This window comes from Micromys minutus (genome assembly GCF_963924665.1).
Source record: "Micromys minutus genome assembly, chromosome: 13".
Lineage (NCBI taxonomy): Eukaryota > Metazoa > Chordata > Mammalia > Rodentia > Muridae > Micromys > Micromys minutus.
The window spans coordinates 26,682,026-26,708,911 of record NC_137982.1 but is presented as its reverse complement, the minus strand read 5'-3'; the positions used below and the strand labels follow the sequence as shown (position 1 = coordinate 26,708,911).

General features: G+C 40.7%; 1 protein-coding gene across 22 annotated transcripts in view; it reads left to right on the top strand.

Moving 5' to 3' along the window:
- Positions 1-20,773, top strand: part of NEB (nebulin) — a 189,221-nt gene extending 168,448 nt beyond the window's left edge. For 4 of the 22 annotated variants that reach the window (XM_080927589.1, XM_080927570.1, XM_080927581.1 and 1 more), the window contains 20 exons: positions 9-113; positions 397-501; positions 1,112-1,216; positions 1,844-1,936; positions 2,922-3,014; positions 4,516-4,608; positions 5,072-5,164; positions 6,012-6,104; positions 7,853-7,945; positions 8,755-8,847; positions 9,363-9,455; positions 11,039-11,131; positions 11,416-11,508; positions 11,844-11,936; positions 12,751-12,858; positions 13,176-13,359; positions 13,610-13,702; positions 15,083-15,235; positions 15,605-15,711; positions 20,065-20,773. In XM_080927589.1, coding sequence (XP_080783715.1) covers positions 9-113; positions 397-501; positions 1,112-1,216; positions 1,844-1,936; positions 2,922-3,014; positions 4,516-4,608; positions 5,072-5,164; positions 6,012-6,104; positions 7,853-7,945; positions 8,755-8,847; positions 9,363-9,455; positions 11,039-11,131; positions 11,416-11,508; positions 11,844-11,936; positions 12,751-12,858; positions 13,176-13,359; positions 13,610-13,702; positions 15,083-15,235; positions 15,605-15,711; positions 20,065-20,238 — 2,157 coding nt within the window. In that variant the 3' untranslated portion in view covers positions 20,239-20,773. The remainder of the gene's footprint in view (positions 1-8; positions 114-396; positions 502-1,111; positions 1,217-1,843; positions 1,937-2,921; positions 3,015-4,515; positions 4,609-5,071; positions 5,165-6,011; positions 6,105-7,852; positions 7,946-8,754; positions 8,848-9,362; positions 9,456-11,038; positions 11,132-11,415; positions 11,509-11,843; positions 11,937-12,750; positions 12,859-13,175; positions 13,360-13,609; positions 13,703-15,082; positions 15,236-15,604; positions 15,712-20,064) is intronic. The other 18 variants (XM_080927588.1, XM_080927586.1, XM_080927585.1 and 15 more) reach the window with 18 other exon arrangements.
- The last annotated feature ends 6,113 nt before the right edge of the window (positions 20,774-26,886 follow it).

Sequence of the window (26,886 nt, the reverse complement as noted above, 5' to 3'; positions counted from 1 at the left end):
TTTTGCAGATTAAGTACAAGCAATCGGCAGAAATGGAAAAGGCCAATTTCACTTCTGTGGTTGATACCCCAGAAATTATCCATGCTCAGCAGGTCAAGAACCTCTCTAGCCAGGTAAGGATGTTCCTTAGGGCAAAGGGTTTTTTGTCTTCCTAAGGCATTGTTTTCTCATACCGCAGTTTGCCCCTGGCCTGCAAACCAAACTAAGCAAATACAAAACCAAAATAAAGACAAATAGGGTGTGTTTGTTAGTCCTCTTCGGTGATGATCAGGACATAGCTGCCTAGGCAGGGTGCAAAGACCCTCCTGTCTGCTGTAGTGAAAGGACTGTTTTCGGTTTCCTGTCCTGTGTAACTAGGCGGCTTATCCTATCTATTTCTTGGAACCCTTTCCCCAGAAAAAATACAAGGAAGATGCAGAGAAGTCCATGTCATATTATGAGACTGTCTTGGACACTCCAGAGATGCAGAGAGTCCGTGAGAACCAGAAGAACTTCAGCCTCGTAAGTCTCTATCCCACCGAGGCCCAGCACACTGGTGGGGCCCAGCAGGCCAAAGCGGAGTGGCTTTGGAGACACACACTTGGCATCCCATGAGGACAGAAAGGTGCACATGAATCTTCTCCAGGCTCACCTTCCATTTTAATCCCAAGTGAGCATGAAGGACTCTCCTGGTCAGTAGGTGTCATTGAACACAAACTTTGAAATTATCTTTTATACAAACAAAAACTGTCTTTTAACCAGTTTTTTAAGCTGGTGACATGTCCTTCTAAAACTAATTCTAAGCGAGAAATACTTTTACATTTTTTTATGTACTTTAGGTTCTTAAAATATGGTTTCTGTTTCTGGGGGCACACATAGCTTGGCATTAGAGCATGTGTTGTATTCATGAGGTGTGGGGTTCCGGGTTCGGTCCCAGAAAGTCTCCAGCAATCCCCCATCACTAAAACTGGTTACTCCCAAACTTGTTAAAGTTTGGCTCCCACATTGTGGTTGTTGTGGCACAGACTTCCATTAATGTAAAAATTTAACCTCCCATCCACAATATAGAGTGATTATAAAACTTGTAAGAGAATGTTGAAATCTTAACAGGATATTTACTCTTTCTTCATAGCTTCAATACCAGTGTGACCTTAAAAACAGTAAAGGGAAAGTTACAGTTGTTCAAGACACGCCAGAAATACTGCGTGTTAAAGAAAACCAAAAGAATTTCAGCTCGGTACATTTACTGTTTACTTTCCATCTAATGCTAACCTAATAATGCCGTTCTCTTTAAGAAGGTACATGGGCCCAAGCTGACCCAGGCAATTAACCTCTAACTTGCCCAGTTAATGCTAGTGAGTCCCTGATAAAAAGCCCCCAAACTTCTAAATCATTACTCCTGAGAACATTTGAAATAATGTAAATCTAACAAAATAACTATTCTCTTTGTGTTTTTAATCTCAAATAGTAACTCAGACAGTAACACACGTTGTCTTGTTTGTTCCAAGAAGGTGGATTTTTTTTTGTGATGTGGTTTTCTTTTATTAGCTTTCTCCAAAATAACTGACTGACTGTGCATTTCTTTAATGAGTTCTGTGGGTTTTTTAATCGTTTTTTCTCATCCTGTATTAATATCCTGTGATATTCTAAATAGAACTCTCAAGATCTGGAAGGTGACCGGCCTTACCTGTGTGGTTTCAGGCTTTGGTTCTGACAGGAGGACATCAGATGCTGTACTTCAGCTCTTGGCCGGGAACACTGTGTAGTGTCTTGGTTTTCACAGAGTCCTGGCACTGCCCTTTTTCCGGGCACTGCCCAGGTTTCCCTCTTTGTAGTTAACACTCTCCTGATTCTGAATGCCCAGGTTTTGTATAAAGAGGATGTGTCCCCGGGAACAGCAATTGGAAAGACCCCTGAGATGCTCAGAGTGAAGCAAACGCAGGACCACATTAGCTCGGTAAGGACGCGTCAGTCACTTCTGTGTTATACTCAAAACCTCTCACCAGAAACAGTGTCCAACCTAAAAGCAGGTGTCTGAGCATCACTGTCAGTACATGCTACATGCCAGTGGAGGTTCTCATGAAGATGAAGCTGCATGTGGAAAGCCGAGGCTTGAGAAACTACATCAGCATCAGAGAATGAGCCTTTCCAGAGACTCATGTGTGGCTACATCTGTCCTAAGCAAATGGACTGTGGGGTATGAGAAGGCTGGTGGACAGGACCCCCCTTCCTACTTTCACATTCTCTGATTCTGGTTGCCTCTCAAGCCTCCCAAAGATGTGGAATGGAAAAGCCCAGAAAAAAAAAAGATCCTTTCTGATAATATAAATCTTATGGCTTCCCATCTTTCCTACTTGGGGTGTGAATCATCCCTTCGTTCAGTATAACCCAGCAGTGCACACTACCTGTCCTCACTAGCAGTGTGCATCAGCAGATATTCTATTTCATCACTACTGCAGTGTTTGTGAGGAGCATTGTCAGCCAGTCAGATAAGCCGAAGAGCTTCACAGTGCTCCCTCTATGTACAAAACCAGCAAAGTATTGCACAAAGGGGAAGATGCCAAGTGCTGAGGTTGCTAAGTGGTATCATAGAACAAATTTTATATCTGGGGACTTGTAGAGGGGGGATCCCATGCTTGCTTGCTGCCGTACCTCAGAACTGCAAACACAGGCAGCCACCACACAAGGCAAGTACTTGATTGAGAAAAGTATCTGGGTGTGGCAGCACACGTCTTCAGCCCACCACTCGGGAGGCAGAGGCAGGCGGACCTCTTGTGAGTCTGAGGTCAGCCTGGTCTACACGAGAGCCATGTGTGACTCCGAGGTAGGATGTGTACTGAACATACACAGTCTTCACCCCGCCCCCGATTTATCAGCCACACGTAAGTGTTGGGGAGGATTCAGCATGAACTAATGCCTTTTTTGTCCCCATTCCCATGTAGGTCAAGTATAAAGAAGCAATCGGACAAGGAACTCCAATCCCTGACCTGCCAGAAGTGAAACGTGTCAAGGAGACCCAGAAGCACATTAGCTCGGTACTGACTCTTACTTGTCAGGCATTTGTAGGATTAGCCACCTCTCCATGGGTACCCTAGTTTCCTCCATCCCTTCCTTCTGCCTAAGGCCTCCATGGCTGGGGATGCTGTGGCTCCTCCCCCCCCACCCCCCACCCCCACCCAGGTTGCAGAAGTCCCCTGCCAGGGGACCTCATTCATAGCCCTAGCTCTCTCCTATTCCTCCTCATACTCCAGCTTCTCTGTTGCCAGCTTCCCTTTGAATTCTCTGTAACTAACCTGGAAAAAAGCAGAACAAGCCCAGGGGTTCCGTGTTGCTTTGGGTTGCAACTCCTTGCCTTCCTGTAATTTTGTTCGGTTCAGGTGCTCCACCTGCCTCTGCCACCATGTGCATTAATGGTGTGGACCACCACTCCAGGCTTCAGCTGAAACTTAAGGCAGGGAGGGGATGAGAGGTTTAGAAAGTGAGGATTCTTTACTGGTTTTTTATTTTTTGTTTTTTGCTTGTTTGGTTGGTTTTGTTTTTTAGTTTAAAGTCTGTTGATGATACACTTAAAAGAAAACATAGATTTAAGGCAGGGACAAGGGACACCGTTCGCTGGTGGAACTCTTGCCTACCATGTACTAGGCCTGGAGTTCAGTCCCAACAGTGCAAATAAAGCATTAAAATAAACATGGGGAAAATAGACCAACCAACAGGCACTGGGTCCTTTGATCCTGTGATCATGGCTAAACATTTCAGAGAGAGATGTTCTTCCTGAAATAGAGTGTGCCTGCTCATATCAACTGTCCAACTAGGGACCACCTAAGTCTTGTCTGCGTTAGAGCTGGGAGTGGGGCATGCCTGTAATCCCAGCACTCAGGAAGCTGATGCCGGAGGAATACTGGGAAATTAATACAAGTCAGAACTAAGTAGCATAAGAGCTTGTCCCAAAGTGTGTGTGTGTGTGTGTGTGTGTGTGTGTGTGTGTGTGTGTGTGTGTGTGTGGTCAAACACTAAGAATTATATCAGGAAATACAGAAAATTCTCAATGACTCTGAAGAAGTAAGGATTAGAACATCACGTGGTTAGAAAATTATAAAATAGGCAACATGTGCTTTGCGTACAAATATGTAGAGTTACTTATGCTCCAGACATGAAGCCTGGGTGCAACAAAATGGTGACTTCGGGACTGGTTTGGTTTCATTTTTGTTTTTGAAGGGGTGGCCACTGGAAACTGAACCCAAGGCTTTGGGCACACTAGTCAAAGCTTTCCTGTTGTTTATTAAATATATTGTTGTAATTTAAAGCATTTTAAGAATATACTAAGTATTGGCTGAGGAAAATGCAACATTTAGTTTCCAGTTTTCTAGATAGCAATATTTCTACAAGTATTGATGGACTTCTTTTCCTTGGTCCCCAAGTTCATTTTGCGAAGGCAGCTAGCTTGCTTTTATGGACGCTCACCCAAGCTCCCTCCCGGAGCTACATGTGAAGCATTTGTGGTGACTGTGCTCTCTGGGCATTCTAATTATTCTGCAGGTTATGTACAAAGAAAACCTGGGAACAGGCATCCCAACCAGTGTCACCCCAGAGATGGAGAGAGTCAAACGCAATCAAGAGAACTTTAGCTCGGTATTTACAGATACACAAAATAGGACATTCTTTCCCATTTAAGAATAAACAAACTACCAGAATAACCTACCTTTCTACTCTTCCAAGTAACAGCTTAACAACTCTGTGTGTTTTATGTCTCATCCTCTGATGAGCACCACCCGACCTGGTTCAGAATGGCCTCTCTTCTCATTGCTCTTTAACAGCTTCAGCAACTGACTGCTGTAAGCTAGATCTCAAATGCTGTTGGCGGCATTAACAAGCTTCCTTGGTTGGGCCTGAACCCTAGATCCAGAGCTTCCTCTGTGTACTTTTCTAAGACATAGCCGTGTAAAGTTCATCTATGAAGGTGTGACCTTCGAAGCATTGCCCTGACTAAATACTGCTCTCTAAAATCCCCCTCCTCACCCACTCCCCACCCTACCCCCTTCCTCTGTCTCTGCTTGTTTTGAATGTTTTCTGGGTACTTTCTTGTATCTCACAGGTTTTGTACAAAGAAAGTTTGGGGAAAGGAACCCCTACAGCAATCACCCCAGAGATGGAAAGAGTCAAACGCAATCAAGAGAACTTTAGCTCGGTATTTCCTAGGGGCAAAAAAATCCCGACCCTAATTCTTATTAAAATAATGGTCACATTAATGTCTTTAACAAACAAATGTAAAATTACTAAGTTCACATAATGAAGGAATGATGCCAGTGTATTCAGATTTCAACTCAAATCTAATGAAAATTTTAATAATGGTGTGAAACTTTAACTGTTTTCTTTAAATCACTTTCATTAAAAAAAATATAATTCTCAGTTTCCTTCCTCTAGTCTAACTAGTTTGGTATAGGTCAAAAGTTAAATCTAACATCCTTTCCCAAGGGTCGGTACTAATCATAATTGAACTTATTGTGACTTGATTTATTTTTTTTAAATATTTATAGCTTTTCTTAAGCAGTCATGACTCTTAAATATTGTCATTTAAAAACAACAGACCAATTCGTAGTAGCTAAGAATTATTTACTTGGATCGTGTGGCACACAGTAGAAGTGTGTTTCCTTTGGAATGTATTCAGGATCACTGCTAAGTTGGTATTTATGTAGTTTGAATGTTTACGAGGATTTAATCAGTCTCCCCAAGCCCTCTTTTTTCAGTGTTGTCTCTAACTCATTATTATGACAGTACCTTCAGTTAGCTTACGTGCTGTCTGTTGAGAAGGTGTGTGTAAGCTGAGCAACCTTGTGTGTGCGCTGATGTCACAGAGACCAGCCAACCGTTACATAGGGCACAACTAAGTGCACAAAGGCAGTTTGCAGTTGGTCTGTTTCTTAGTTTTACTTTACTTCTTTGTAAGAACAAGAACTCTTGGTGATTTATTTTAAGATGGGATCTAATTAAAAGATGGATCCATGCTGATGTGACTGTTGGTTCTGTGCACGCAGATATTGTACAAAGAGAACCTGAGCAAGGGGACCCCCTTACCCGTCACCCCAGAGATGGAGAGAGTCAAGCGCAATCAAGAAAACTTTAGCTCGGTATTTGTGAGAGAGTTTCTTTAACTCCATATTAAAAAGAATTTCTATAAAACAAAATTCTTACCATTTGTCCCTTTATAATAATTTAACAAATTCTTGGGGGAGAGAAACCCACACAAAAAAAAAAAAAAAAAAAACCTCACCAACTGAATCTTTCTGCCTGGCTATATTACTTACCACTTAGTCTCAATGCTTTGTACTTTCTGAAATACCCCCTAAACCCTTTTCATGTTAGATTTGTAGGTATGTCTTTATTAACTTTGTGTCTGTGGTGTTGGGAATTAGACTGGTGGCCTTGCATGCGTTAGGCAAGTGTTCTACCACGTAGGCCCCTCCCTTTAACACTTTGAATTGGTTCCTCTCCTTTTCAACATTGTCTGCCTTGGTCCTTTTGAAATTAAATGACTTCCAAATGACCCAAAACTAAGAGCTTGTATTTACTTAGAAATCTCCCAGCCTGATGTTTCTTGGTTAGTGCAACAGATACCAAGCCGAGGCTGTGTGTGGGAACAGCTCCCCTGGCTTGGGAAAATGGTGGGTGACTTTACAAGTCCCACCTGCATGGAAAGTGAAGGACTCAGGTTTGGAACCAAAAGCCTTACTTTGATTAGTTGTTCTAAAGAAGCCATTTCATGACCAGAAATCCATGGTTTCTGATTTTGTTTTATAAACAGGATCGTACTGTGTAGTCCAGGGTGGTTTTAAATGTCCCACCCTCCTGCCTCAGCCTTCCTATTCCTAGGACCATAGGCATGTTTCTTTGTCTTTTAAACATGTTAATTAAATCATAACATGCATTTATATCATTGTCTTCTTTTATTAACTGATATTCCTAAAAAAAAGAAAAAGAAAAAAAACCTACCATAATAAATTGTTATCCTTCCATATAAGAAACTTCTAGGCTTGAAATGGAGATTCATATATCTTCTAGAAAGTTAATTGGATGCACTTTTGGAGAGGAGGGTTGACCTGAAATATGTTTCAATTGGTTGAATATTCCCTAACAGTTGGCTTTTTTGCAGAGTAGAACAGTAACTCCTTTCAAGTCTACTTTGTGTTTTGTTCCTAATTACTGCTCGATAATAATGTGTCAATCTCATGAGTTTTCACTGTATGTTAAAATGTCTTTTGGGGTGCTTACTATTTTTTCTATGAGTTCATTATTCCTTTTTTGGAGAGAGGTATTGCTTTTCTAAATTATACTCTAGTCATTTTTGTATTACAGCGTATTCTTGTAAATTTATTTGAAACTATTATAATGGCCCTGGACAACTTTTTCTTTGTTAAAGTATGATTTGTATTATTTACAGAGGTTATGTTAGATAGACAACATTGTCCAGTGGTGCACAGGCCTTTTACATACTATAGGCAAGACTGTATATTAAAGGTAGACTTTTAGATTTGATGACTTCAGTAGCCTTAACAAAGACCAAAGTGCCATAGAAAACAGATTCAGTCTGTACTTATAAATGCCTGTTATGCTCTAAGACAAATATTTTATGTAGAAAAAGGGACTGTTTGCTGACTTGATAAAAGTCATCTCTTTTGCATACTGAGCATGTCTACAATCTTGTATAACTGTATTTGTCCCTTAAATCTTAGGTTAGAGTAGAAAGATGAGCAATGATTTATCACCCAGCCATGCAGGGTAGTGGGCGTGGTCTTTCCTGCTGATGTCTGTCTCTCACAGGCCAAAGGGCTACTCTAACCGCTTGTATTCTCCTCCAATGCTTTCTTGTGTCATACAGGTATTGTATAGAGAGAACCTTGGGAAAGGGACTCCGATCCCCATCACTCCAGAGATGGAGCGAGTCAAACACAATCAAGAAAACTTTAGTTCGGTACTTAAAACAATTAAAAAACAAACAAACAAAAACCCTTTTAACTCGTCCCAGTTTTTAAAACATGACCTGTTTTGTATCCGACTAATGCTACCATTGCCTATGGTTCAGTTCCCTTACCTCAGTTAAACATTAACATGATCATTAAAAGTATTCCAGCTTAAAAAAAAAATAACAGCTTTGGTGATTAAGCATCTGTGTTTACCTTGCTTTGGTGAATGTAATGTGAACAGGAAACCTTCAAAGCACTGCTCCGTGAAGATCTGATCACCGGCTCATTTCCTGTCCTAACCTCCCCCTCTCCTGGTACTTACATAGTCCTTCTGAAGTCTCTTTTCTAGCATCTGATCTTACTCTAGTGACCTTAAAAGTAGTTGTTCCCAATATGCTCACCCAGACTAAAAAGTAAATACTTTGACTTCTTCGGAAAGTCAACAAAAGTACGGATGAATCGTCCCATAGATAATACTTATAAAACTCAAAACACTCCATGATTTATGAAAATAACTTTTTTGGTTTGTTTTCTGTCTCTGTGTTGCCCTCATAATGATGACGATTAATGTCTCCTTCCAAAGTGCTCTTTACTGTTTGTGCTGCCGAAATGAGCTCAGACAACCAAATAACAGAACCTCTTTAACGTCTTCATCTCTGTGGCTCCTCCCTGCCGTCCTTCTGTCTTACAGGTTGAAGCTTTTGGTATTTCCACACCTCTAACTCCTCTTCCTCCCTCCCCTCCCACAGCCAGCAGCTCCCCAGGAGAGAAAAAGTGACTGACAGCTTTTTGTTCTGCATACTTTCTTACCATACAGGTGCTATACAAAGAAAACCTGGGGACAGGGATCCCCATCCCCATCACTCCAGAGATGCAGAGAGTAAAACTCAATCAAGAAAACCTTAGCTCGGTATTTTGGAAGGAAAGGGGGGGGTCAGACGCCATTTAACTGCAGAACCTCGTTATTAAGCCCTCCTCCCTCCCTTTGCTTCTAACGGCTCTTTCTTAAAGGATATTCTTTCTTGTTTTATGTTTTGATTTATTTTAAATTTCACCTGATGCTTTTAAACATGTTTTTAAAAGGAGTTAACTATTTTAGTTTGTAGATGACAAAACCAAGTTCTAACCATCGCTTATTGGTTATTGCTTAGGAGGTACCATGCTCACAAAAAATGAGGGGGGAAACCCCGACAGTGTGAATGAATCTAATAGCCTTCCCTAGCTAGCACTTTAGGTCCTTGCTTCCGTGGCTCACAGCTTCCCAGCCCCGTAACAGCCTCCTTAGATAGCACATGGCATCTTGTGAGTATATAACTCCTGGCTCCTGTATTATTTTATGCCAAAGAGGTTGACCTTACCTTTACATTTTCACAGCAAATGAAGTGTCACTTACCACTGTCTCTCTGATACTTTCTTACCGTATAGGTGCTTTACAAAGAAAACATGGGCAAGGGAACCCCTTTACCTGTCACTCCAGAGATGGAGAGAGTCAAACACAATCAAGAAAATATTAGCTCGGTATTCTCACAAGGAAATCTTTTGTGATTGTAAAGCTACTTCAATGACTTAAAATAATTCCTATTAACCCTAGTTTAAAAGGCACCTTGAGTTTTGTCCATTTCTTGACCACATTTATTGTTTGTTCCTACCCAGCCTTAACTTCATAACAGAATTGCTTTGTTGCCTTTAAAACTCTAATATCGAGGTAACAGATTTTCCTACAAAATATTATTCTGCTCATCTCTCCTTTACCCAACATACTTGGGTACTCTCTGCTGTACCCAAGGTCTCTTTGTTTTGTGTGCTTGGGACATTGAGACATAGGGACCTTGATGGGTGAAATTGGAGGTATAATGGCTCTTTCTTGGATGTTGAAGTCTTTGGTGATCCTGACTCACCCTACCAGATTTGGCTCTTTTGTTGTACGTATAATCAGTCTGCAAGGCTTTGCACAGGCTAAGACGTGCTCTTACACCAAACTAGATCCCCAGTCCTGCCATGGCAGACATGGGCAAAGAGACCTTGGGAAAGTAGCTCCTGATCCTCATCCATAGATAATAATGTCAACTTGATACGGTGGTGCTTTCACAATTGAATATGACACTGACAAAGGAAAGTGTCAAGACTTTTTGTCTTAGTTTTGGTTTTGTTGTCTCTACTATGAATCTAGGTGCTAACTATGACAATCTTTTTCCTTCAAGCTTGTGCTCTCTGGTATTAATCTTTCAGTGACTAGGGGATGTGGGGACTTTAGCTTTCAGTACAGCTGTACTTTTAGTGAAAGTACAGCTCAGCATTTATACTGCCTGAAGGTTTCTCCTGAATGCTGGTTAAAGCGGGAGTCTGGGTCTGCCCCACGTTCCCTGCTTTGTCAGTAGCTGCAGTATGGAGCAGAGAGCAGGCATTTCCAGTTAAGTTCTCAGCTGACACTGACCGATATTCAAGGACTTAGAACTCCTTTGGGACATTTTCCAAATCTCCAAGGTCACCTAGAAGGACACTGAGGAAGACATTGAGGTCGAGGGTTTATTATGACACAGGTCTATTGCTTTTCCATGCTAGTAATGTAACTGCTGAAAACGTTTCTCATGGATGGTAAGTTTGACATATTTAGTGAATAAAGTAAGAAGAACACAAAGATAAAAGAGTGAGAGAAACACTTGCCTGGGAGTCTACAATTATACTCCCTATTAGGGCCTGTGCTGCAAAGGTACTCATTAAAGAGTTGTTGTGTTGGGGCAACTTCAAAATACAAACCCACATGGTAGCTCCCAATGAGTTGATGTGTCAGGGGCTGATAATCACATAATAGTGGGAAAATCCTGGTAGGGCTTCCTCCTTTCTGGAACCTCACAGTTCTCACTTGGAATCTTGATCTTGGGGGGCAGGGGTTAAGGTTGTACTAAAGTGTGTCTTGCTCTAACTACGGTCAACTTCTCCTTTGAAAACATAGACTACTGTGTCTAACCTTAGTGCCTAAATGACTTGGTGCCCAGAGCCTCATCAAAAGTTAATGTACTAATCCATTTCTTCTTTTGGTAATTGTAACTCTTTTTTGTTGTGTCTCCTTTTGGATTTTCTGATGCACTGGACTTGTTTAGGTTTTGTACAAAGAAAATGTGGGGAAAGCTACCCCAACCCCTGTCACTCCAGAGATGCAGAGAGTCAAACGCAATCAAGAGAACATTAGCTCGGTATTGTCTTGAGAAGTGAAAGTGCTTCTAATTTTACAAGTAACTTGTGCAGTTTGGCCTGCTCTTAATCCCACCCTAGGGTAAAACCAAATAAAATGCCAGGTGTGCTTTTATCTCCTCTAAACATCATACAATATTCATCATTGCCATTAACTAATCTGGCTTTTTTTCCCTTGAGAACTGTTTCCACTAGTATAGTTACACCTAACATTTCCCTCCCCGCAACTGTATTTGTATTTAATAATGAATATTGCCTCCTCGTGAGTGACCTTTGTTTCTAACAGGTACTGTACAAAGAGAACCTGGGGAAAGCAACCCCCACACCCTTCACTCCTGAGATGGAAAGAGTCAAACGCAATCAAGAAAACTTTAGCTCGGTATTTGAGAGCAAAGAATAAAACATTAAAATTCTAACAAGCCTGATCATTATGGCCACACCACTAATTCTTCTCACCGTGTTTCCAAGACTCTTTGATACCTTTTCAAATTCTTCCTTGGCCACTTAAAATCAACCCCCCACCCCTTGCTAGTTCACACTGAGTTCAAGTCTTATCTCTTGCTTTCTACTGTAATAATTTTGTGGCTTTTTCCTCCTGAAGTGTTTCTTATACTGTGTGACATGATTGGACCATAACAATAGCTAAATGATGATGTCTCAGAACTGTTTTTTTCCTTTGCTTTCTGATGTCGGGATACTCTCTTGGCTCCCTAGGTACTGTACAAAGAGAGCATGAGAAAAGCAACACCAACACCTGTTACTCCAGACATGGAGAGAGCCAAACGCAACCAAGAAAACATTAGCTCGGTATTTCCCAATTAAATAGAACAATGGAAGGTTTTGGAATTAACATTTTAACATCATGAAAACATGCCTTTCTCCCTCAACTGAAAAACACACTAAAATTTTAAAACACTGGATAATGTAACATCTTGGAAGATTTTTTTTAACATCATAAAAATGTGCACTTCTTTCACTGAAAATGTACACTAAAATTAACACAGCTGTGCTTTTTCCACTCCAAATTATACTAAACATATAATGATTGTCTATGGTTTTCTTCCTCTTACATTTGACTCTAAGGTAGTTTTTCATAACCAGCTATAACAAATTGACCCCTAACATCATCTACCTACCACTGTTATTTCTAAGGTACTTTATGAAATAGGTAATACTCTGAAATTACTGTCTTTGATATTCTTGTATCTGGAAGACTCTGATTTTTGGGTTTGGCATATTGGTTTACATAATCTGGACATTACCTAGGAAAAATGGTCAGTATCAGATTTAGTGTAAAAATGACATCAAGTATTCTGGTGCTGTATCGCAATGCCTAGTAAATTCAAGAGGGCACTTTCTTCCTCTTTCAGACTTCTATCATGCCCCTTTGTCTTTGAAAATGAAGCACTTTCATTTCCAAAGTCAAAACAAGTCTTGTGTCTTCTGATGCAAGTCTTCCCAGTTCCTTGTGCTGAGCTGGAACACTTGGTCCAAATATCTGGCTATTGTCTTTTGAATTAAATTAACCTAAGCAGCTTCTTCCATTTGAATCTGTTAAAGTCTGAGTTTAAGAATGAGAACAAGGCCATGCCCCGCACTCATGCTTGTCTCTCCTCCATAGGTTCTTTACTCTGACAGCTTCCGGAAACAAATACAAGGTAAAGCTGCCTATGTGCTGGATACACCAGAGATGAGAAGGGTTAGGGAAACCCAACGGCACATCTCAACAGTAAGTCAGGAATTCTTGTTTAAATATGTATTAATTTGTGTACCCAAGTGTACATGTCCATGTGTACGATGTGTGTGCAATTCCTGCAGAGTCCAGAAGAAGGGTATCAAATCTCCTAGAACTAGTTACATATGTTCATAAACTACCTCCTGAACTGGGAACTGAACACAGATCCTCTGTGAGAGGACAAGTGCTCTTAACCCTTGAGCCATTTCACCAGCCACACAATTCTTTGATTGGCTGGCTAGCCTGCTGAGATACATTCAAACGTAGGTGGTCACGCTACCATATTTTCATGAAGCAAACTCTTATTTCAGGTGAAATATCATGAAGACTTTGAAAAACACAAAGGGTGCTTCACACCGGTCGTGACAGACCCTATCACCGAACGAGTAAAGAAAAACACACAGGACTTCAGTGACATTAACTACAGAGGTATTCAGAGAAAAGTGGTGGAAATGGAACAAAAGCGGAATGACCAGGATCAAGATACCATTACAGGTAAGTGGAGACAAGGCGATAGAATCAATACCAAGTGGAAGACAAAGGACCCAAATCTGAGAACAAAAACCCCCTTAGCCAGTTTGCAAAGCTGAGGTCTGAGAAGTATCTTCTGCCACCTTTGTTCTGAGAAGACCAGAACCTAAGCTAAGTAGTAGCCCAGCCCTCCTGTGGTTGCTGACACTTGTTTGGTTCTAAAGATGCAGGCAAATGCTAGAACATTTGTTCTGAACACTGGCTTTCCTTTCAGGTCTGCGTGTCTGGCGTACTAACCCTGGTTCAGTTTTTGACTATGATCCAGCAGAAGACAACATCCAATCCCGAAGTTTGCACATGATTAATGGTATGTACACCCACTACTGTCTAGTGGACTAGAGTCAATGAATGTTCTTTCCCTCCAGGAAGTTCATCTTCTGAGCTTGCTCACTGGCTGGTGGGTCAAACTAAGCATGCTTGGTTTAGGAAAAGATTTTGACAAACTGTTCTTTTCATGTCTCTTTCAGATTCTGTTATCTCTATATTCTTCTAACGAGAAAAGTTAGTCTTTGTCTTAGTCAGGGTTTCTATTCCTGCACAAAAGATCATGACCAAGAAGCAAGTTGGGGAGGAAAGGGTTTATTCAGCTTACATTTCCATATCCCTGTTTATCACCAAAGGAAGTCAGGACTGGAACTCAAGCAGGTCAGGAAGCAGGAGCTGATGCAGAGGCCATGGAGGGATGTTACTTACTGGCTTGCTTCTTCTGGCTTGCTCAGCCTGCTTTCTTATAGAACCCAGGTCTACCAGCCCAGGGATGGCACCACCCACAATGAGCTGGGCCCTCCCCTCTTGATCACTAGCTGAGAAAATGCCTTACAGCTGGATCTCATGGAGGCATTTCCTCAACTGAGACTCCTTTCTCTGTGATAACTCCAGCTTATGTCAAGTTGACACACAAAGCCAGCCAGTACCATCTTTGTTAGAGAAAAAAATACATGGGCAAAGGAAAGAGAACATACATGTTCATCAGAAATGTTTGAACTATTTGTGTTAGGGGATATTCATACTGTCTGCTCATGTAGAAAATAAATTAATGGGCCAGACATTGTTGTATACTCCTTTAACCCCAGTATTCAAGAGGCAGAGGCAAACAGATCTCTTTGAGTTCGACTTTAGCTGTTCTACACATTGAGTTTTAGGCCAGCCAGGGCTATATGGTGAGACTTTTTTTTTTTTTTAAGTAAAGTATCATGCTGTGCTGTTCTTTTTAAAGGAAAGAAAGCTGTGCTGTTCTTTAAGGTTTAGTCTGTAGTCTGTGAATAGAGACCAGTAGTAACTCCTGGTTCACGTAACCTGGACATGCACAATTTTAAGGTTGTGCTCACAAGATCGTGGAACATGGGAAAGAAACCTCCATCCATCTGGAAATGAGGGAGGCCTTTCTGGAAAAACCAAAAACGAAGCGTGACTATGGCTGCTCTCTCTATCCGTGAAGTGAGCCAGGAAAGGGGTACCGTAGTGGGAAGGCCCGTAGTTAAAGACAAGTAACTTGAATCTGACATCTCCTTGGACCACTTAGGCCATCTTTATCCATTTAAATTCTCTCCCATAAAGAACAACTATACACCAGAGGAATTGTATGCCAGCCATAGGAAAATACTTAGAACTATGCTTGGTAAAAACAAACAAGAAAACCGCAATGGAGGCATTACTCTCATAGAAATCTTACCTTTGTGTCTCCCAGTCCAAGCCCAACGCCGGAGCCGGGACCAGTCGAGATCTGCCAGTGCACTAAGTATCAGTGGGGGCGAGGAGAAGTCTGAGCACTCAGAAGCTGCGGACCAGCGCCTTTCCACATACAGTGATGGAGGTGCCTTCTTCTCTGCAACCTCAACAGGTATAAGACTTTCCCTGATGGGTGTGGTCATACACATCTGTAATCCCAACATCTGGGAGGCTCCCACAAGAGGACTGCAAATCTGAGGCCAGTCTGTGCTATGCAGAGACTGTCTCAAACAAACACAACAATTAAGTGAATTTCATGAGGTCAGCTCGCTGATTGTTCTAAGCAATGTTTAAAATTTAAAAATTACTACTTTCTTGAGGAAAAAGCTAGAATTGTGGAGTTGCATGTTTAATGACCTTTATAATTTCACTAGCTTCTCTCTCCACAGGAGTCACTAAGAAAAAGACATTGCTTGGCTGGTAAGCGCAGATGAGCTGTCTAGCACATGCCTTTCCAACCCGTTTCTTTCTTTCTTTGCAGCTTACAAGCACGTGAAAACCACCGAGCTCCCTCAGCAACGGTCATCTTCAGTGGCCACCCAGCAGACAACGCTGTCTTCTATCCCATCACACCCATCCACTGCTGGAGTAAGTAAACAACAGGAATGGTACAAATTATGAGATCTGTACTGTTTTTTTTTAATTCAAATTATAACATGTATAGATACAGATTAAGTATATAGCCTGCTAGGTATGTATGTGTATATATGCATGTATATGGCTGACTACTTGGTATTAGATAGCCAATTAAGGGGCTCATTTCAGACTAATTCTCCTCTCTCATCAATTACCTATAGCTCTTCATCTAGGGGGACAGCCTAGATTTCTACCAATTGTTGTCATTGTTCAGGTCTTGTTTAGCCATATGCTGAGATTCCATGGATACAGCTTCCCTATCCTATATATTAGGCACAATCTTGTCTGTAGTCACCTGGTCCTATTGCTTCTTTGTTGGGGGATAAGAGCTATACTCATCTGCAGGTATAAAGGTAAATATTTAGAATGCAGTTAGAGGGACTGGAGAGATGGCTCAGCAGTTAAAAGCACTGACTGCTCTTGAAGTTCAATTTCCAGCAACCACATGGTGGCTCACAACAGTGGGATCCAATGCCCTCTTCTGGTGTGTCTGAAGACAGCTACAGTGTGCTCATATATAGGAAATAAATTTTAGAATGCAGTTAGATATTTTACTGGATCAGGAAAGTGGCAGTACTAGGTTCCACTGGGTAGATTGCTAGGTCTGATTACTCTCCATTGATCAGGCCTTAAGTTAGTTAAATAGATGTTGGTTATGGCTAAAATATAAATGCCATTTTTGTTGCCTTTTAGGGATATCTTGCTGTGCTGGTCATTGTGATTTATAAGCCTGTATCGTACTTTCAGATATTATGAGAGCTAGGAAGAGACTTTGAGGTCAGATCCAGCTGGAGTTCCACTATGCCCTGTACCTGAAGTGGGTGGTGTCTTCAGCAATAGAAACTTAACCCTACTTGGAAGCAATAAAGGGAACAGTGATAGCGCATAAGGTTTTTGGGGTCTCTACTGATAAGTCCAAAGGAGGTTTTTTATTTCTAGTTCTGGAGGTTTTTTAAACAGTCTGACTCTCAGGTATAGCACTGCCATTCCAGTGAAGTTACACCAACAAAGAAATATACGTAAGTTTTATATTATACAAATTTATATATGTAATTTTAGGTAATAAAAACATGGCTTTTTCAAACATTCTCAGTCTTTTTATCCCTCGTCCTCTCTCCCCAGCTAAAGCCCCTCGCCTTGATTTCCACATTCACAGCACCTGTGCTCTGTTCTCCACCCCCCAACCCTTTTCCCTCTTCACTTCCCTGGTTTCTGCAGTTACTCCAGCATATTCACACATATACACACACATACTTGGAGCTAGGATCTAGGATAATGTGTAGTCCAACCATTTACCTGCACATTTTCTGAGTTGAATTGTATTCTCTCTCGTGTGTGTGTGTGTGTGTGTGTGTGTGTGTGTGTGTGTGTGAGTGTGTGTGTATGTATGTGTGTGTGTGTGTGTGTGTGCATTTCTGTATCTTTTCAGCAGTTGAATGGCTTTAAGTCTTCACAGGTCCTAGCGACTGTTGAGTAGAGCAGCCGGGCACATGGGTGGGCATGCATCAGATACTGTGGGCACATGCCAAGGAGTGGAATAGGTGATTCACATAGTAGCTGTGCTTTATATCTATTTAGAGGATTCTCCACATGGCTTTCAAGAGTGGCTGCATCATTTGCAGTGCCACCAACAATGAGGGTTCCTCTTTTCTCACACCTTCACAAGCATTTGCTAATTGTCCTCTTGATGTTAGCCATTCTGATTGGTATACAATGAAACCTCTAAGTGGTTTTAATTTACACTTTCCTAATTGCTAAGGATGTTGAATACTTTGAGATATTTCCTAGCCATTTGTATTTCTCCTTGATGTTTCTGTTCAGAGCCACAGTCACATTTTTAAAATTATATTGTTGGCTTTAATTGGTTTTTGAGTTTTTTATGTATTCTGGACATCAATCTTCTATCATAAGTATAGCTGGCTAAAATTCTCTCCTACTCTGTGGGCTTCCTCTACACTTGGACATTTCATTTACTGCACAGAAAGTTTTCCTAGTTTTATGAGATTCCCCTCTTCAATTGTTGGCCGTTATTCCTAGGCAAATGGATCTCACTAAGAAGAGTCTTTTCCTAGGTCTTCCTTGAAGAGTACTGCCTACTTTTCTTCTGGCAGTTTCAATACTTCAGGTTTCATATTAAGGTCTTTGATCCATATGGCGTTTACTTATGTGCAGCATGAGACAAGTCTAATCTCATTCTTTTAGATGTGGTCATTCAGTTTTCCCAGCACCATTGATTGAAAATGCTGTTTTCTTCAGTGAGTGTTTTTTGATACTTTGGTCAAATATCTGATGGCTGAAGTTATAGGGACTCGTTGTTTGATACTTCGTTTCACTAAGCTGTATATCTTTTTAGTGCCTTCAGTTTTCACAGTAGAGGATTTTTACCTCCTTAATTGTGAATAGAAATGCTTTTATGATCTTTCTCAACATACTTGCTATTGTTGGCTACTGAGTTTTCTGAGTTGATTGTATCCTGGTACTTTACTTAAAGCATTGATCATTTCTAGAAGTCATCTCTTTCTCTTGGTAAGTTGGGCAAAAAGTCTGTTGGGTTTATCTCAAGAATCATCCCTTAGACTTTATTTTCTGTGCTTCTCTCCCATTAATTACTGCTTTGAATTTTGTTTTCATCCTGTTTATTGGATTTGGCTTATTATTGCATCATATCATCATTTGCTTACTTGTATTCTAGTTTTACTTATGTGGTCTATGGGCTGCTGAGCAGAATGTGTATCAGTTGAAATAGGCCTATTTGATGTGTGTCCTTCAATTCAGACTCTGGTTTTTGTCCAGATAGCCTGTCTCTTGGATAAAGTAGGTTAGTTATATCATCTATTATTACTGAGTTGAGAGTTTTAATGTCTTTGTTAGGGAGAAGGATGAAGAGGGTGGGGGGCATGTGGCCCATGGAGGTGCAGCAAAGCCTGGGGGTAAGGGAGATGCCTCTGAGGGGCCCATGTTGGGAATCCCTTCCCCGAGGGATCAGCCACACAACGGTATAGTACAGAATAGTTTATTCAGGTCATGGGAGAGTTAAGAGGGTAGTAGAGGCAGGCCATGAGCACTTGGAGGGGTTGGGGGAAGGGGAAGAGGTAGGGTAGGGATGGGAGAGCAAGGCTACAAGAGGCCTAGAGAGACATGAGAGCCAGGAGGCAAGAGAGGAAGGAGCAAGCAGCCCCTTTTATAGTGTCAGGTCACTGGGGGGAGGGGGAAGCATACCTGGCTATTACCAGGTAACTGAGGGGTGGGGTTTACAGAATCCCAACAGTCTTTAATTCTAGAAGTACACTTTTTACTAAATTGGCTGTGCTAGAATTCAGTGTGTATGTTTAGAAATAATGTCTTGGTTAATTGTTCCCCTGAATTCTGTTTTGTTGGATAGTTAGTTGCTTGTATCCTAGTCTCATGTACTTGAAAAACCCTCTTCTATCCTGTCACTCTTAGGTGGTACCTATTTAGTCAAGTTTCTTGTAGAGAGTAGAAATATGTATTTTGTCTCTTAATCCTTCTAGCTAACCCCCATTTATTGATTAGAGGATTACTAGCAACTTGTTGGAGTGGAGTTACTTGCTGTCTGTGGTCTTAGCTCTACTTCACATTTCTGTTACTGTTCACTTTTTTATTCCTATATCTTTAGTTATGCTTATTCCCTTCAGTCCAATATATTGCTTCTGGTATTTTCTGAAAAGCTGGTTTGATGGGTCAATAGGTTATAGTTGTTCATAATAATCATTGGTAGGAAGACACTTTACCAATCTCAGCCAGGCCTATAAGGGGAATGGCTTTGCCTTGGAGTTGTTGGCATGACCAAGCTATGTCAATAACATACATCTCTCAGGATCTGACTCAAGTAGGGCTTCCCTGCTCCCTACAGAGAGCCTCTTTCCCTTTGCTTATTAATTTTAAATATTTTGTGTATGAGTGCTCTTCTTGCAATTATGTGCACATGAGTATAGGTCAAAAAAAGGACACTGGATCCCCTCGAACTGGAGTTAGTTATGAACCACTAGGAAATGAACCCAGATCCTCCAAAAGAACAGGAAGTGCTCTTAACAAAGTCCTCTCTCCAGCAGGAAAAATAGCTAACTCCTGTGGGGATGTCTTTATTCATAGCCTTAGCATCCTAAAAACTTTAGGTGATGAGTTGGAGGCCTTCATGCATTCCAGGTATAAACTTACAAACAAATGGCTTGCAAATATTTTTTGTGTTTTGTTTTGGTGGTAGCTGCACGTTGTCCTTTGTGGCCTGAATTTATAAAAATGTCATACACTTTTACCAACATATGTTTTCATCCCCATGAATAGAAAATCTTCCGTGCCATATATGACTATATGGCTGCTGATGCGGATGAAGTGTCCTTTAAAGATGGAGATGCTATAGTGAATGCGCAGGCAATTGATGAAGGCTGGATGTACGGCACTGTGCAGAGGACTGGCAGGACCGGCATGCTCCCTGCCAACTACGTGGAAGCTATTTAAGTGCTTCAAGATCCCCATCGGTCTGCAGGCAATATTTCAGTGGTGACTTCAGTATTCTCATGACTCTCAAGCTCTCTTGTTTCACCTGTATCATTTCATGTGTTATCCTCTCTTCTATAGAAACCATGTTTATTCTCCATGAAACCCAACATTAATTCATTTGTTCTTAAACTAAACTTACAGCTTCATTTATTTTTCCTGGATTTGCACATGAAACTAGAGACAATAAACATGTAAAAGCTTATTTCCAAAACAAGCTTTTACATCATGAACTCTCGGTTTAAAAGTAAATCAAAATTCACAAAATAAATTTTAAAGGCTTCTGTAATACCATGTAACCAAATCAGTCCTTACCAATTATAAAAACAATATTCTGAACATAAAAACAGAAGAGAGAACTACCTTTCTCTTGTTTACTAAGTGCTAATGCTTATGTTATTTCATTTCTGTAAGCTATCTGAATGACAGTCAACATAAACTGTGGAGAAACTAATAAAATCTATAGTAGTGAAATAAAGTGAGTTTAAAACTTTAACCTAAATTTGGAGCTAGAACAGTGAGTTGGTGCTCTCTGTGTGATTCCCAGCATGGTCATGGCAGCTCACAACCATTTGTAACTGGAGACCCAAAGATCACATATACACAGGCAAAACACCTATGTGCATGAATAAAATTTAACCCAACTCTCCCATTAAATTACCTACATTTTTATAATGTACTGATAAGAATGAAGAGCAGAGATTCTTAAAATGATCTATTTTACATATATTTTGTTTTGTAATTCTTTTAGCTAACCAGTGTCTCTTGATTAGAAAATCAAAGCAATTCCAACTTTTTAGGTTGGCATTAATTCATATTTAGTTCAGCAAATGTTCCTTACGAGCTTGGAGAGACCTGTGGGAAGCAATCTTGAGAGATCCCTGCCACCTGAATGCAATGGGCTGACAATATAGGCAAAAACTTGGTGTGAAGGGACAGGAGGTTTCTACTTTCCTTCTAGATAAGGAGCAATGAATGCCTGACCATTTGTTTACAAACTATGAAATCTTCTGAAAGATCTAAGACTGTCCCCAGAACATGAAAACTACAAGAATACTGCTATCTGGAGCAGTTTTTTTTTTTTTTTTTTTTTCTTCTTGCTTTGGGCAATCAATGTTGGAGATCAAACCAAGGGTCTTGGTATGCTAGGCAGGTGTCCTCCTTTTCCTTAAGTTTCTTAACACATGACTCAGACTTCAGGGGTTAAGTACTCTAGCAAAAATCACCCATTTATAACTGGGAAACACCTGTATGCCAGGTATTAAACTACATAATCAATGTCCTATTAATAAGAAAGTTGGGGTCCTCACAGTTCCAAGAAAAGGCATACTATACCTATGTTGATTTTTCCATTTTACAATAAAAGCCCTAAAGTAACTTAATACTTACAAACTCAACAGTTTTGTGGCGATTTCAGTCCAACTAGTCCAGTAAGAAAACACAATGGATTCCAATCTCAGTGACTATAAAGCCAAAATGAACACAAGACACAGAAGAGTAGAGAAACAATTACCAGCAGCAAGTAAGGCCTTGCATGGGAACCTTCCCTATGTTCTCCCCCAACTAAAGGCTAAGGAATTTATAAATACTAGGGGCGGGAGAGGAGGTTATTTATCTTACATCTCCATGTCATTGAGAATCCAGAGCAGGGCAGAGGCCATAGAAGAATCTCAATATCCATATTAAGCTAGATCCTCCCACTCAAACATGAATTGTCCCACAAATTGTTCTACGGGCAATTCCTCTTCCCAGACTCTTAACCTACTGAATCAAAAAGCCAAAAGAACAACAAAAACCCCCACCCTAACCAGCACAAAGGCCTATGTTTATTGCACAAGTTTTAGTCCTCACCCCCCCAAAAAAGAGTATTATAAAGGTGCATTAGCACAGGAGTCTACCCCTTCATCTGTTCTGAGTAGTCACTGACAAGTCCCATTACCTTATGGCAAAGCAGAACCATCATAAGAGCACATAACAAAGGAGGCTATTTTGTCAGATAGTTGGTGTCTTAGTTAGGGTTTTGCTGCTGTGAATAGACACCATGACCAAGGCAAGTCTTATAAGAACAGTTATTTGGGGCTGCCTTACAGGTTCGGAAGTTCAGTCCATTATCTGCATTCAGGCTGGCATGGTGTAGGAGGAGCTGAGAGTTCTACATCTGAAGGCTACTAGCAGAAGACTGATGCTAGAATGAGAGTCTTAAAGCCCACTCCCACAGTGACACACCTCCTCCAACAGGGCTACACCTAATAGTGCCACTCCCTGGGCTGAGAATACACAAACCATCACAGTTGGAAACGGAAAAGACCAGGGTACCACAGTCCTTTATGGACATGGTTGCAATGACCTAAGCCTCCAGCCCGATCATCCAACAAAAGCACCAGAAAGACCAAGCCCTAGTAAACCTTAGAAAGCATTCTAGACCCAAACCCTAGCAATGCCTGAATCTTCCAATGATTCTCTTTCACCTTAGTCTCCAAGCTTCATCTCTACTTGGTGAAAATCCAAGTTAAAGTAAGCATCAGTCACATTGTACAGTGTTCCTCTAGGTCAACCATGATAACATCTTAATTGAGATCACCATAGGCCAGAAAGCCCTGAGAAAAACACAGCATCTATGGCAACAGAAGCATTCTGGAGAATGAGGAAGGAAAATGTCATAGAACCCTCCTGGGATAGCCAGAGTTGCAAAACAATTGGGACAATAAACGTATATGGTAAGAGGAGGGTTAACTGAAAGCAAGCCCTAATGTAATTCCCATGAGGTTGTCATATGGGCTGGATGGTACTGTACCTTAATGGGACTCCCCTAGACTCCTGGTAATCCCTCCCCAGTGCTCTAATAAACTCACTGACTCACTCACACTTAGGTACACTTGTACTCACTCACTGGCTACTTGTAGTGAGCACATTCTGGAAAAATGCAATATGCATCTACCATTAAATTTCTGGCAATTCCTAAAACATCTGCTGTACACTGAGTACAATGAGCTAAGTTTTGTATGTCTTAGCCATATTTATCAGCTGCTAATATATAAAGAACTCTCTTAATTCTAGATTTCTCTTAAAGCCTTAAAAATTTGTAATGTATATACAGAAGTAGAGACCTCTCTTCTATTTGATCTTGCTGGTTACTTCCCAGCCAATCAGTTCACTCTTCCCATAACTTCAAGTAAATCTAGCTAGTGAGATTTCATTGTAAATCCCACAAAGGACTCCTAACATCAACCACAACCTAGGAGCGGACTCCCATCTCCCACCTTGGGGCCTATTTCTATTAGTATACAGGGAGCATCCTGAGAAATCTTCACAAGTGTGACTACCAAGCTACAAAGGGACTCATGACCAGTTATTTATTTCACCTTTATTGTAATGAAAAGGAAAAAAATTAAAACTCAGCCCCCATTCATGTTTAGATGAGATTAGCAAAATAGGTCTGCTGTCCTTTCTAGGGAAGTAAATGTGGGCAAAAAAAGACACACAAGAAGAGATGCTAAAGAAAGATTTGAATAACTCTGTAAGCCCCTCCCCTCAAACCCTGCTCTGCCATAGGAAAGAGCCCCAGAACCTTGTCTTCAATCCGTGAAAGCACCCGAGCTGCCATCTTTGAAACAGACTCCAAATAGAGTTAGTTGCTCAGTGCTGTTAAAGATTGTTAAGAGTTTCTACTGTGATCACTGCCATGACCTCAGCAAGAAGTTCAAGTCTATGGTGGAATGTTTCTTACTTGGCTTGTTTGGCCGGCTCTCTTATTATACACCTGACGAGCATCTGGGCTGATCCTTTCCATACCAATCATCAATCAAGAAAATAACCTGGGCTGGGAAGATGGATCAGTGGTTAAAAGCACTGACTGCTCTTCCAGAGGTCAATTCCCAGCAATCACATGGTGGCTCATAACCATCTATAACAAGATCTGATGCCCTCTTCTGGTGGTCTATAGAGATTAATAGTATGCTCACATTTCTATAAAAAAATAAAGAATTCAAACTTCTCTATAGGCCATTCTGACAGGCATTTTTCAGTTGACTTTCCCTCTTCCCAAATGGCTCATTTGTATCAAGCTAAGAAAAACTAACCAGCTCAATTGACCCTTTGTTAATCTGACATACAAAATCATCACCTTTTAACTAAAACCCTTCATTGTACCCAAATCAATTTTAATAAAAAAGTATAACTTTACAGTCAACTCTTCAATAAGTCTAACCTATCTTTAAAGGCAACATAAAGATGAAAAAACTATGGGTACCTGGGGAGAAGAAAGAGTTAAATTCTTATTCAAAGAGGACAGAATCATGGCACAATTCCAAACAAAGGAAAACTAAAATACCAACTGTACTTCAAATAGCTCAGTGTCTACAGTCTAGGACCCACCGTCCTCTGACTCAAAGGACTTAGGAAGTCCCACTTCTTCAGCTCTGCCACTTGCTGTACAAGATGCTTGTTTTGTAATCTCCGACCGGCTCCACTTCACACCCACTACAGCTCTGGCCTTTCCATTGGATTTACAAGTGTCACAGTGCACTCAAAACTAGTTCTGTGTGGGAGACTTACTCAGCTGATGGTTTTAGGGGAGTCCTTGGTGGCCTCAGGACCACAACTGGTTTCTGAACACAAGGAAATACCAGATTTCACCTTAATGCTGCTGGCCTTCTCTTCACTGAGGTCTCAACTCCAGCTAGCCAGCCTCAATTCTCAAAAAAATCAATGGTGCTGATCTCTGGGGTTACAAAGCATTCTTTGGTCTTAGCTGACCAGAAGCCAAATTCTTAATCTAAAACACCACTCAAATGAATATTCCTTCTGAAACCTCACAAAAAAAGGCTCAATTATCTACACTTCTATGAGCATTCCATATCTTCAATATTCATTATCTTTGCCATTCAAAACTTCCCAATCTATCCTATAGGAAAACATGTCCAAGTCACAGCAATATCCCAAGCTTCTGTTACCAATTTCTGTATTAGTAAGATTTTTAAATTTGGTACAAGGTTTCTGTGTAGCTCTACCTGTCCTCAAACTTAAAAGAGATGCCCCTCCCTCCCAAGTGTTGGGATTAAAGTTGGGCCATAACCCCTGGCTTTTTTGGGGGGTGGAGGTAGACATTGTGATTTAGTCACCTTGCATGCAGTGATGATCTGAATAAGAGGTTTCCCATAAAGCTTGTGGGTATTTGAATATTCTGTTAGATGATAAGGATTAGAAGTGTTTTATTGGAGGTATGGCTCTGGGAAAGTTTTAAGGTTTTTCAAAAAGCTTCTCTGTCCCCAGCGATGTTTGGATTGATCAGGATTTAAGTTCTCAGCTGCTGCTCCAGTACTATGCCTGCCTCCCAACAAGTTCACCACCAACCACGAACACCAATCCCTCGATAATTGCAAGCTTCAATTGAACCTTTATAAGTTGCCTTGGTTATAGAAGTTTGTCACAGTAATAGAAACCCAACTAATATTGATCACAGTCCATCACTGAGGAAAATCAGGGCAGGAATTCAAACAGAGCAGAACTTGGAGACAGGAATGGAGGAGGGACTGATGGTGAAAACTCTACTTTGGTTTGAGCAGCCTGTCTGTCTTTCATATAATTTGGACTACCTGTCTAAGGGTGGCACCATCCACAGTAGGCTGGTCTCTCCCACCTCAATCATTGACCACGAAAATGCACCCCCCCCAGACTTGCCTACAGACCAAACTGATATTTTTCTAAATAGAGGTCACCGATTTACAAATGACAACAGTTTAAATGATCCTAGTTTTGTGCCAACAAAAACTGGAACATAAATGCAGTGTTAACACTTTCCCTCATTTAATGACTTGAAATTTAGAAACCTAGGAAACAAACTAGAAGAAACTTTACAGAACCCAGGGAAATGAGGGGTGGGAGGGTTAATTTTTGTTGGCATGCCATATGCTTGTAAATACTGGTATTATCCTTACTCGATTCAAGTCTCAATAATACAAACCAAGTATCAAAATCAAGAAACAAAAACTAACACCAGAAATTGGTTTTATACTTTTATTTTAAATAAAAGTATATTTAAAATCAGTCTCAAGGCAAACTACTACAGCCAACTCCCTAATTACTCATGAGAAACTTTACTATGAAGCAACAATTTTCATCATGTGCCACTAAAACAGAGTAGGACTGCCTGCTCCTAAGACTGTTAATTTAACACAACGCCTTAGAGTGATGCCCTTATTTTTCAGCTACTAGTGTTGTTAATGGAATTAAGATAATTCTGTTAAATCTTAATTTAAAATTAGAAAATCCCATCAAATATACTGAGGAAAAAATAAACTTTCCAAGGACAGCAAACAACAGGTCTAAATTTTGTTAATGCTATTGGCAGAACAGTGTTTAAAAGAACTGAAAACAACTAATTCACCCAAAATAAGTAGTTGTTTCACACTATATGTTTACTGGAACACCAGGAAAGCAATCACAACTAGGATTATTTTATACAGGCAAACTTTCATGGCTAATTGCAAAATTCATACCAGTCTAGCAGTAACTAAACTGACCACATACCAAACACAAATGAAATCATCCCGGTTAACAAGGACTGACAAACTCAAATGCTTAAGAACTATAAGCTAATTTCAGATTACT